This window comes from Lithobates pipiens, unplaced genomic scaffold (genome assembly GCF_037356315.1).
Source record: "Lithobates pipiens isolate NorthernLeopardFrog02 unplaced genomic scaffold, aLitPip1_a1.2 Scaffold_13, whole genome shotgun sequence".
Lineage (NCBI taxonomy): Eukaryota > Metazoa > Chordata > Amphibia > Anura > Ranidae > Lithobates > Lithobates pipiens.
Genome location: NW_027507718.1, coordinates 37,101,341 through 37,113,998, shown reverse-complemented (window position 1 = coordinate 37,113,998; position 12,658 = coordinate 37,101,341). Strand labels below are relative to the sequence as shown.

General features: G+C 39.8%; 1 protein-coding gene across 3 annotated transcripts in view; it reads right to left on the bottom strand.

Moving 5' to 3' along the window:
• SMARCA2 (SWI/SNF related BAF chromatin remodeling complex subunit ATPase 2) overlaps window positions 1-12,658 on the bottom strand; it is a 355,922-nt gene that overhangs the window by 90,103 nt on the left and 253,161 nt on the right. For 2 of the 3 annotated variants that reach the window (XM_077475014.1, XM_077475013.1), the window contains exons 25-27: window positions 10,680-10,843; window positions 8,104-8,331; window positions 7,050-7,091 (exon numbers count right to left, since the gene is read on the bottom strand). In XM_077475014.1, the coding sequence (XP_077331140.1) occupies window positions 7,050-7,091; window positions 8,104-8,331; window positions 10,680-10,843 (434 nt within the window). The remainder of the gene's footprint in view (window positions 1-7,049; window positions 7,092-8,103; window positions 8,332-10,679; window positions 10,844-12,658) is intronic. The other variant, XM_077475015.1, reaches the window with a different exon arrangement.

Genomic DNA, 12,658 nt, shown 5'->3' with positions numbered 1-12,658 from the left:
ACACATATAGAAACTGCCTCAGTTCTCACTTATATAAGGATGTCTGTTCTAGGTCAATGGGAGCGTAAACCCCCCTTAAACCTTTTGGCACATTGTGAATATATTCAACTTTTTATTTTTTTATTTTTTTGTTTCTAATTTTATTTTTCATGTTCAAACTGTACCTGAGGATCACTATGACGATACCATCCTAATCCTAAACTGGCCATCTATGATTGAGAAATTCACCATCATAAATCTGAACTTGCTGTCCACATCTGATCCTACAGCACCACCTACAGGTAAAACCATATCATTGCATTTGTTACCAAAGAGACTTCCAGCAATCATTAACATCTCATTAATGCAGTACTCATGACATTGTCAATTGTCTCAATAAAATGTTCATGGCTTAAATAGCCAGTTTAAAAGGAGTTCTATGTGGAGAGAAATGGACAAACTACAAGGAGATGTGTTCTACGCTCAAGAGACACATTAGAGCTGCACAATTAATCGTTAAAAAAAACATGGTCTTGTTGATTCTTTCATATAACAAGTGTTAAAGTCCAAATATGAGATCTGAGGACTTTTTAAACCCAGATCTCATATTTAAGATGCTTTTTTCTATTAAGTGAACCTATATATATATATATATATATATATATATATATATATATATATTATATAAAGTGTAAATATAAATAAACTCAAGTAAAATAAATGAGAATTTTTTTTTTTTAAACGCCCCGTCCTGACAAGCTCACGCGCAGAAGCGAACGCATACGTGAGCAGCGCCTGCATATGAAAACGGTGGTCAAACCACACGTGAGGTATCGCCGCAATCGTTAGAGAAATAATTCTAGACCTCCTCTAACTCAAAACATGCAACCTGTAGAATTTTTTAAACATCGCCTATGGAGATTCAAGGGTAAAAGTTTGATGCCATTCCATGAGCAGGCACAATTTTGAAGCATGACATGTTGGGTATCAATTTAAATTGCCGTAACATTATCTTTCACATTCTAAAAAAAATTTGGGCTAACTTTACTGTTGTCTTATTTTTTTATTCAAAAAAGTGAATTTTTTTCCAAAAAAAAAAAGCACACTTGTAAGACCGCTTTGCAAATACGGTGTGAAAAAAAGTATTGCAATTACCACCATTTTATTCTCTAGGGTGTTAGAAAAAAAAAACAATATATAAAATGTTTGGGGGTACTAAGTAATTTTCGAGCAAAAAAAAAAACTGTTTTAAATATATAAACACCAAAATCTCAAAACAAGGCTGGTCCTTAAGTGGTTAAAGGGGGAGTCCGCCGGGACTCCGCGTTTTTTTTTTTTTTTTAAAAGCCAGCAGCTACAAATACTGCAGCTGCTGACTTTTAAAATAGTGACACTTACCTGTCCAGCGCGCCCGCGATGTCGGCACCCGAAGCCGATCTCTAGGTCGCCTGTCGGGTCCTGCCGCCGCCATCTTGGGTATGGGAATCAGGAAATGGAGCCTTTCGGCTTCATTTCCCGGTTCCCTACTGCGCATGCGCGAATCGCGCTGCGCAATAAGGACGCTCCCCGCTGCCTCTGGGATCTGTGTGTTTCCCAGCAGGCAGCGGGGAACTTGCGGGAAGGACCGGGCACTTGCGGAAAGGGGCGTAAGTTACGCCCCTTTCCGCAGAGAGCTATCCCGGAAGTGGGTGCAGTTACCTGGATTATCCAGGTAACTGCACCCCCCTCCCCCCTGAAAGGTGCCGATTGTGGCACTGGAGGGGGGGAGGGTTCCGATGAGCGGAAGGTCCACTTTAGGGTGGATCTCCGCTTTAAGTTAAAATCAATATTTTGTTGCTAGAAAATTACTTGGAACCCCCAAACATTATATATATTTTAGCAGAGACCCTAGCGAATAAAATGTCAATTGCTGCAATATTTTATGTCACACTGTAATTGCCCAGCGGTCTTTCAAACACAAATTGTTGGGAAAAAATACACTTCCATGAAAAAACGAACAGTAAAGTTAGCCCAATTTTTTTTTTTTTTGTTCTAATGTGAAAGATGATGTTACGCCGGGAGAATCGTGATCTATCTTTTAAGTAAAAAAAATTGTGAGTCTCATTTTAGCCAGAATCGTGCAGCTCTAAGACACATTTCATGACCAACAACCTAAATGCTTCCATAGAGCTTTCCGACATTTTCACTGCTACTGCTCCAGTTATAAAAAGAGGTGTGTTAATAGCGAACGAACATTAAATCGCCTGGAAGATGCATAATTCTGACTTGTGACATGAACAACACTACATATACTTTAGTGAACCTCTACGCACTCAACAACGGACAGGCAGCATTCATGAGCTCTATGAGAAAGCATATAGACAAAGTCCATAGAGGCTCACCACTAATATGTGGGGACTTTAATAGTGTGGTCAATAAAAACAGACTATTCAAGCCCACGTCCCACTCATAGATATGAGCCACAGCCTTTCTTGAATGATGCTGACCTATGAGACACTTAGAAGTGTGTATATTCTTCTGAAAGACTACCTACTATTTATCTTTACTATTCCTATTCAGGATTTAAAAATTTTTCGGATTTCAACTTGTTACAGAGAACATTATCAGTTAGGGTCCGTTCAAAAGGGGCAACTCAGATCCGACGTCAGGTCGCCCCTAGTCGCCTCAGGTCGGACAACATGGAAAAAACAATGTAAGTGAATGAGAGCCGTCTTAATGCACACTACTGAAGTCGCTCCGACTTCAGAAAAGGTTCCTGTACTACTTCAATCCGACATGTAGGCGACCGGTACCCATTGATTTCCATGTAGGTCGCCTTCAAGTCGGATCTCAGTCTATACGGAGGCGACTCACAGAATTATCAGCTCTCAAGAGGGAACTCCACCCCAAATTTATGAAAAAAAATTGGCGTGGGAACCCCCTACGCCGAAAAAACGAAATGGCCAGGGTTGTCGGAAAGAGGCCCTTGTCCTCATAGACATGGGGACAAGGTGCTTTGGTGCCTCGCGGCCCCCCCCCTTCCCCAAGGCACCCCCCATGTTGAGGGTGCGCAGCCTGGTACGGCTCAGGGGGGGCGCTCGCTCGTCCTCACCCCCTTTCCTGGCCGGCTGGGTAGCATGCTCGGATAAGGGTCTGGTATGGATCTGGGGGGGACCCCCACGCCGTTTTTTCGGCATAGGGGTTTCCCCTTAAAATCCATACCAGACCTAAGGGCCTGGTATGCTCTCGGAGGGGGAACCGACACCAATTTTTTTTTTTTTTTTTTTAAATAAATTTGGCGTGGAGTTTCCCCTTGAGAGCTCATTCTCTGATTGGCCGTGGCAAAAGTCGCCTGGCTTGGGGCGACTTAAAGTCGGGTTGTAAGTCACCCCAAGTCGTGTTCAGGTCGTGTCCAAGTTGCCTCCAAAAGTCGTGTTGCCCCTGTGTGAACGGACCCTTACAATACACTCGATAACGTGGTCTGATCATGCTCCAGTTTCTATAATCTTAAAAGAACATTCTGTTACCCCTGCTTACCTTTGGAGAAATAACACTGAACTGCTTTCTAACCCTAAGCACGCTACTAAACTAAATCAGAAACTTACAGAATTTTTTGAAATTAATAATACTGTGGATACTACTATAGCTTCTTTATGGTGTTCCCATAAGGCATATAGCAGGGGGCCTACTTATTCAGACAGCTGCAAGGGAGAAAAAGCAGAAGGCAAAGATGTTGAATACATTATTAACAAATCTTAAAGCTTTAGAATCCCAACATAAAAATAACCCATCCCCTCAAATTGGTTCTGAGTTCAATTGCAGACAAAAATTTCATACATCTCTTATTTCAGCTCAAAGATATTTGAAACTAACAAAAGCAATTTACTATGTACAAGGTAATAAAGCAGGCAAATTTCTGACTAATTCTATAAAGAAGCGACAACATACAAAACTGAATAGAAATAGAGACCCCCACAACAGAAATATAGAACACCACCCATTGATAGCTAATGCTTTTATGAAATATTAGAGACTTATACAATCTTAATTTGGATAACGAAAAACCCCAACCACTGGTTCAGAATATTAACGCCTTTCTCAACTCAGTGATCTTGCCTACACTGACTGAAAAAAAATGTACCTCACTTAGTGCCCCAATTTCAGACAAATACATTTTAGATACCATCCATGTCCTACCAGCAAACAAGTCTCCAGGCACAGATGGTTTCTCATCAGAATACTATAAAAGCCTTTCCCCAACCCTTTGCCCCCATTTGGGCATACTGTTAAACAAGCATTGCCGCATCTGCCACTTTTCCTGAATAAATGTTACAAGCCACTATTATTACCATGCCAGGGAAGAAGCCGGACACTTCACAAAATTTTACACCTATCTCTGTCGAACACAGACCTAAAAATATAACCCAAAATTTTGGCCAACAGATTAGCTAAAATAACCTCATTAGGTAAAGTGGACCAAGTGGGATTCGACAAGGGTAGACAGGCCCCTGATGGAGCAAGACTATTCAATCTCCTGAAAATAGTAGAAACAAGAAAAACGGCCACAGTAATTTTGGCATTGGACGCTGAAAAAGATTTTGATAGGGTCCACTGGGGATATCTCATTGCAACCCTACAAAAATTTGGGCTTCAGCAATTTATGCATTATACACTAAACCCTCAGCCAGAGTTTTTTCGTCCAATGCCATCTCTGAGAAATGTTATATTCACAATGGAGCCCCTGGCAGAGGCCATCAGAAGTATATCTGGGATCAATGTCGCAGGTCACAACCATAAGATAGGCCTATTCGCAGATGTGTTTTTTACACTAACCAACCCGGCTTCTTCCCTGCCTAGAGTGTATTCATTGATGCAAGAATATGGAGCGGTAAAATCTTGTATACTGCCTGTAAATGTTCCTAAAAACGAATAGCCTAACTAAAATGATACAACGTAGGTAAGGGAATCTCCTGAATATTCTCAAATGGAGGTTTCTGGAGAACCGATAACACCAAGTTTAAAACTCATAGCAGCAAGAGAGACCGTACAGGAGGAGCCATATGCCTGACTCCTTGAATGAAGGTATGAACTAAAGAGTGAGTGGCTAGGGGTCGCTTAAAGAAGACTGCTAAGGCAGACAGCTGGCCCTTGATGATGCCCAAAGCCAACTTCTGCTCAACGCCCTGTTGAAGAAAAGCTAGGATCCGAGCAACAGAAAAGGATTGAGGATGAATGCCAATGGACTCACACCAAGAAATGTACGCTTTTTACGCACAATGGTATATCTTACTAGAAGTCGACTTCCCCGCCTTCACAAAAGTAGGAATCACTGATACCGACAGACTTCTATCTCTCAGTACCTGGCTTTCAATGGCTAGGCCAGTGAAACCAGTTACTACTGTAAAGCAGGATGGAAGCGTAGCCCTCGGTACAACTGGTCCTCTTTTAGAGGTAGCTTCCAAGGGACTTTTACGGGCACCGCAGAAGAGGAAGGTGTTGGCCCCGCAGTGACACTAGGGCAAATGTGGCTTCTACCAGAGGCCCTTGCAAGGTTGCCACGAGCCTCAGTTACTTCCCATTGAACTAAACTTGCTGAAGGGGCCGACGTTTGAGAAGAAAAACTACTGACCTGGTCAGCATTCACTCCAGAGTCAGACCCAGGTAGCGCAATTTCCTGGACAGGGCTAGAGGGGACCTTGGGCAGTTCAGATGTCACCCGAACCTTTACAGGAATTATACCCACACAAGGAGAGACACAGGCCCTGTGGACAAATTATGTCCCCTTTCTTTGGTACCCCCAAAAGATTAAATTCATGGACCCCCTTGACGATTACGAAGGAGGTCCATGAATCTGGAAACCAGCGAAGATTTCCCCCCACCACAGCAATGGGTGAGGGCAGACCATGCTGAAGGAGTCTTTTCAGTGGATCCGGAGAAGCCTGCTCTAGGCTTACCAGACCAAGATTGCTTGGAACTTCCCGGGGAAGACTTGAGACAAAAAGTAAAATTTGCTAGGGCCTTACTCCTGACTAGACAGAAAAAAAACTGAATACCTAGAGCAGGGAGGGGGTTATATACTGACTGAGGACAGCCCATGGGCAGGGCCAATGGTCAAGGTTAAGGAGGCGCTGTGTCCGTCGAACAAACAATTCCCTTTTCAATGAATATCTCAATCCATCTGGGAATTAAATTAGCAACATTCTTCACATATGAAGCTAACTTTCCAGGCTTATTAGAAACTATAAAAAGCTACTTAAACCATAGCTCTTACTTAAAGATGCTTCTCTTGCCTAAACTCATTACTTTAGAACAATACCCATATGTCTGCCGGAGTCCTTTTTTAACTTAATAAACTTTTCAGACAGTTTATATGTAAAGGAAGGATGGCTAAAATATCATACTCAATAATCCAGAGACAAACGAGGAGCTAGCTTCCCAGTGATCCATAACTTATCTTGCAGCAATACTAGACCAAATGAAAGCACGATTTGGATCAGAATCCGAGAAACTTTGGGTGAAAATTAAAAAGGCCACATTGAACAACAGGGACCTAGCCTCCCTATTAATAACTAAATTGATGCATAGACAACGGCACTGCCCAGATTTTCCCTCTTTAGCGGCAACTTTATCAGCTTGGGAAAAATTAAACATTCTGATAAACCCTAAATCTAAATTACGTCAAGAGGAACTACCTCTTCAGGTTTATGAATACTTGATTTCAAATCTCAGAATTCACCCATGGTTACCAGACAACAAATTGACATACAAAGAATTACTCACGAAACTACTGGTACATTCGTCTTATGTTTTGAGACCAATGCAGCATTTTCATGCCACCCACTCAGATTTACATTATGAAATGCATAAAGACTTATAACATTATCTGATGACCAACTATGATAAACCTAAAGGTTTATCTTGGCTCTACTCCCTTCAGAACAAAAATAATTTTATCAAAACATCTGGGAAAAGAACTTGGGTTAGTATACTCCTAAAGATTGGCAAGATTGTATTCAATTCTGCTACCGGTATTCCCATTGCACTAATCATTGGGAATTAATGCTAAAAATCCTTCATAGATCATATCTTACCCCAGCAAGATTATCTTTACTCTTCCCTTCGGAAAACATCTCCTGTTGGAGACAACGTGGTGCAAAAGGTAGCATTACACATATATTATGGGAATGTAAAAATATACGCAGCTTTTGGTACGCAGTCTTTAAGCTAATTTCCTCAGTAACTGGCCTTGTTATTAAACCCACCCTTTATCTAGCTCTACTAAACCTCTCTATTAACAATGTACCAACCCAGTTTAGAAGCATATTAATCCAAATACTCATCACTGCTCGCTTAACAATAACTGCGAAATGGAAATTTACTTTAACTCCTAATACTGACAAATACAAAGGGTTAAAACTCAACACGCCTATGAAAGATACTTTGCAACTCAATCAAATAACTTAAAAGCCTTTAATGCACAATGGTCATCATGGACTTCAAGATTCCCAGATAATGATTAACTCTATTAATAGAATTCTTATAAACATTTACTTAATGTTTTTCTATTTGTTTTACTTTATGCTTTTTCACTGTTACTTTCATAGTAGCTTGCTAGGTGATATATATATTTTTTATAACATTTTACAGCAAACCTGTGCCTATCCTATGCAAGGGTACGTGGCATCCACATTGTGTAGTAGGATGCACGTGCCCTGCAAACAAAAGAACTACACACGGGTGTTTTATTAGTAAATAATCTATACTATTGTTGCTAATATTCCATGCAATGCTACTGTTGGAATTTACAATGTTAAACGTTAATAAAAAAAAAACAATTGAAAAGAAAAAGGATCATGGCACACACACCTGCACGTTGAACTGGATAGACTGCCATCCTTCAGCCTTACCAACTAAGTAAAAATTGGATGATGCAACTTCTCTGTGTTCATGCATTTTAACAACTGTGTGCTCAGGTTCAATTCTTTGTGACAGATTAACTTTGATTGCGTTTTCATATTCATTTAACACCACCCCCCAAAAGCCAAAAATAATGCTTTAAAGCAAAAAAAATAAAAAAGAAGATCAATATGTTCATTTTCTTTCTTACTTGCCTTTGACTTGTGATAGGACATAGGAAACACATACCTCATTCTGCTCTTCATGTTCTAGAATGGCCTGAAGAAATGCTCTCCTTTCATGGCTTGAAGATTTCTGATCAAACATCCCGGCCTGAATAACCTTTTGATCAACATTCAGTTTGTACTTGGCGGCTGCAAGAATTTTCTCCTCCACGCTATTTACAGTGCACAGACGCAACACGCGCACTTCGTTCTGCTGACCAATCCTATGCGCTCTGTCCTGTGCTTGCAAGTCCTAGGGTATATAAATAAAAGCAAGGTGAACATCATCCACAAATATAACAATCATTCACTGTGATTGAGCAATGACAATTGTAGATTGTCTTAACGACTTGGTTAAACCTTTACCTTGCAGAACACTCTACTATCCCTAATATCTCCTGAAATCCAGTATATACACCAATTATTTACCAAGAGAATTTTTAAACCTTTCCAGCAATTTCAGGAGTAGTATAGGGCTTCCCTAATTGCATTTCAATCATGCTACTAAAGCCCAGTTTGGCCTAACCAATTTCAAATTTTTCTTTTACTGAGCAGAAAAGGAAGACAACATCAACTGGGTCTCTACTCAGCAATACTTTGTACCAAACACCTCAGACATGCCAATTTCCAGAAAAGGTGGCAAAGTAAGATTCCACATATTGAACCAAATGACTAGCCTGATTTCAAGGACATGTACATTAAATTGCATCAGTGATTTCCTGAAAAAACAGGGTATTTCATCTGAAGCGGTTTCATTCAATTTATTACACCCCTATATATAAATTAGGATTATGCCTTTTTTTTAAAGACCAAGTCCACCTTTTGTAAAAATTTATTAAATGCATTAATATAATAAAAAAAAAAAAAAAAAAAAGAAGAGCATTTATTATAATTTTGCAACAAAAACTACAGAGCAATGCACTCATGATCACTGCTTTGTGGGTGCTAGGCACAGGCTCTCAGTGTTTTTCCCCAGCCTCAGATCCATACAAAGGTACAGACCTAGCTGCAGGAAGCCCACCTGAACTACATAGCCATGAGGGAGGAGGAATTTTATTTGCACTCTGCTCATGTCCCGGCTATCATGGTAGCAGAGGGACTTGTAGTACTGGAGTGTTAAAAAAAAAAAAATGGATTTAACAAGAGCACATATTATAAGACATGAACTTACAGTGGGGAAAATAGTTCTTTGATCCCCTGCAGATTTTGTAAGTTTGTCCGCTTACATAGAAATTAAGGGTCTAGAATTTTTATCATGTGTATTTAAATGATTGAGACAGAATATCAAGCAAAAATCCAGAAAAAACATGATACAATGTTATAAATTGAGTTGCAGTTGAGTAAAATAATTATTTTATCCCCAAGCCAAACATGACTTCGTACTTGGTGGAGAAACCCTTGTTGGATGTTTTTTGTAGTTGGTTACCAGTTTGCACATATCTCAGGAGGGATTTTGGTCCACCCTTCTTTACTGATCTTCTCTAAAGCCTTAAGGTGTCTTGGCTGTTGCTTGATAACTCAAAGTTTCAGCTAAATTTTCTTGAGGTCATTCATAAGCTCCTCCCGTGTAGTTCTGGGCTGATCTCTCACTTTTCTCATGATCATCCTTACCCCATGAGGCAAAATCTTGCATGAAGCGCCAGACCGAGGACAATTGATGGTTATTTTGTATTCCTTCAATTTGCGAATAATTGGTCCAACAGTTGTCTCCTTCTCACCAAGCTTCTTGTTGATGGTCTTGTAGCCCATTCCAGCCTCGTGCGGGTCTACAATCTTGTCCCTGACAGCTCTTTGGTCTTGTCCAAGATGGTAAGGTTTGAATGGAAGAAAGATTCTGTGGGCAGGTGTCTTTTATACAAATAAGGAGTTGTCATTGGGAGTACCTTCTTAAATTGACAGGACTAATCTGTGTACCACATGAGCACATACTGTAAGCCATTCTGTGGAAGCCAGAATTATAGTCGATTGGTAGGGGATCAAATACTTAATTTTACTCAATGAACTGCAATTCAATTTAGAACATCTGTATCGTGTTTTTTCTGGATTTTTGGTTGATATTCTGTCTCTATCATCTAAAAATACACATATAATAACAAATATAGACCCTCCCCTTCTTTGTAAGTTGGCAAACATACAAAATCTGAAGGGGATCAAATAATTATTTTCGCCACTGTAGCCTTTGAGGGTTGGTGATAATGCAATTCTGGATGACCTCCAACTTACTCTACATTAAAAAAAAATTAATCACATTTTCCTTTACGCTAGGAATATTATTATTCTTCTCACATGGAGAGCATGCTTCTCATAACAGCAACCTACCCCTCTATAAAGTGACATATGACCTATGAGAACATAAAAGCCAGTTTGCCAAGGTCTTGAAAACATGATCATCCCCTATGAAAACCCTCCCACCTTTGGAAAACTGGTGATCAATACCATAAAAGAAACATACAAAACTACATTCTTTTCAAAAACTAGCGTTCTGTTCTATTCATACAGTAATATGGGCCTAGTGAAAAGAGTAGAAAGGGACATGGAAGTTTGAAAAGTAAAGAAGTGCAAGACAATGAACATAAAAAAAAAAAAAAAATAGATAAAAACCTGATGAGGATTCCAGTCACTGTCAAAAATGACGACTGTATCTGCAGCCTGAAGGTTTAGTCCCAAACCTCCAGCCCTAGTACTCAGCAAGAAGATGAAGTACTTTGAACCTTCTTCATTAAATTTTTTCAGTAATGCAGCTCTGTCTTCTGACTTGGTAGTACCTTAGGAAACACCAAAGTACCTATTAGCTAGAAATATATTATTTACTGTACATAAAGGTTTAAAAAAAATGAAAGCCACTTTAACCAACCAACCATTGTTTTTTAAAATTCTCTTTGAGAGCAATAACAAAAAATAAAAAAAGGCCACAGTTGGCCACATAGTGCCAACGTAAAAATAACATAAACCGCATAATAATTTTTTTGAAGTGATTATAGGAAGACCATAGTGCGTGTCCAGCAGACTGAGACATTAACCTTTTCAACTAGAGGACGACCGATATGGGTTTTTCTCTGGCCGATGCCGATATTTAGAAATCATGGCGGCCGATGGCCGATATTATGATGCCGATTTTTTTGGGCCGATATGTTAGGCCGATTTATTTTTTATTTTATTTTTTATCCCCCTTCATCTCATAAAACCTAACAGACACCTTTCCCACTGGGGCGTTTTTTTTAGGCTCTTTTGGGCTAAAAATAGCGCCTGTAAAGTGCCTGCAAAACGGCTCCCCTGCAGTCTGTGTGAAAGACAGAGTGCTTTCACACTGAGGCGATGCAAGCAGCACGTTTGGAGTGGTGTATACGGCTTCTCCACCACTCCTGCCCATTGATATTAATGGGCACCACTGCCCAAGTGCATGCAATGCGATTTGGCAGCGGTGCTTCACGGGCGCATTTAACCTCTTCTTCGGCCGCTAGCTAGGATTATATGCGCCCCACTAGCAGCCGAATAGCACCGCTAAAATGATGGTAAAGCACTGCTAAAACTAGCAACATTTTACCATCAACGTCTGCCCGCTCCAGTGTGCAAGCAGCCTATAAAATAAAAACAAGTACTCAAAACTTTTGGACGAAAAAAAAAAAAAAAAAAAAAAAAAGGACTAACTTTACTGTTTTCTTTTTTTTTTAAATCAATTAGTGTATTTTTTTTCCCCCCCAAAAAAATGCATTTGAAAGACCTCTGCGCAAATGCCGTGTGACATAAAATGTTGCAACAACCGCTATTTTATTCCCTAGGATCTCTGCTAAAAAAATATATATACTTTTTGGGGGGTCCAAGTGATTTTCTGGCAGAAAATACAGGAATTTTACTTGTAAGCAACAAGTGTCAGAAAAGATTTAGTCTTTAAATGGTTAAACTGAGAACTCTACACACTGAGATGATTTCATTCATTCAAGTGTAAACATTGTATCTTTCTGTTCTTTTCTTGGCAGCCTGCCCAGAGAGGAGGAAAGACGTTTCTATGACGACTCTATTACAGAAGTCATTTCCAAGTCCCGCTGTTCTACGGCCTTTTTATCAGCTCAATCGGCCAATGCCGATTAATTAAAAAACGGCAAATATCGGCCGATATATCGGTCGACCTCTATTTTCAACCATAATAGAGTCCATCCTCATAATGTCAAACCTCTTAGAATAGTTTGTTATAAACCTTAATAAAGCATCTCAGTTTCAAGAAAACTAGTATTTGCACAACCTCTTGAGACAGAGATTCAGATAGATGGATTAAACAAACTTGATTAATACACAATGAATGGAGAACTATCCATTAGTATCAGCCATAGATGTCCAACTACCCCAGCCCCGATTCAAATACATAGCCTATAGAATGGTGACGCCGAGTTCAATAATCCTTTCCAGAATGGAAGCGTTGGGGCATAGTTCTTTTTTTCTATTTATTTTTTAAGCTTTTTGACTACCATACACAGCTGCACCAAATTTTGAGTGCTCCAGTTTTAGTAAATCTCCCCCACTGAGTCACATGCGATGCCTAGTATTTCAAGCACAGCTAACTTATTTTCACATGCTAGAAGTAT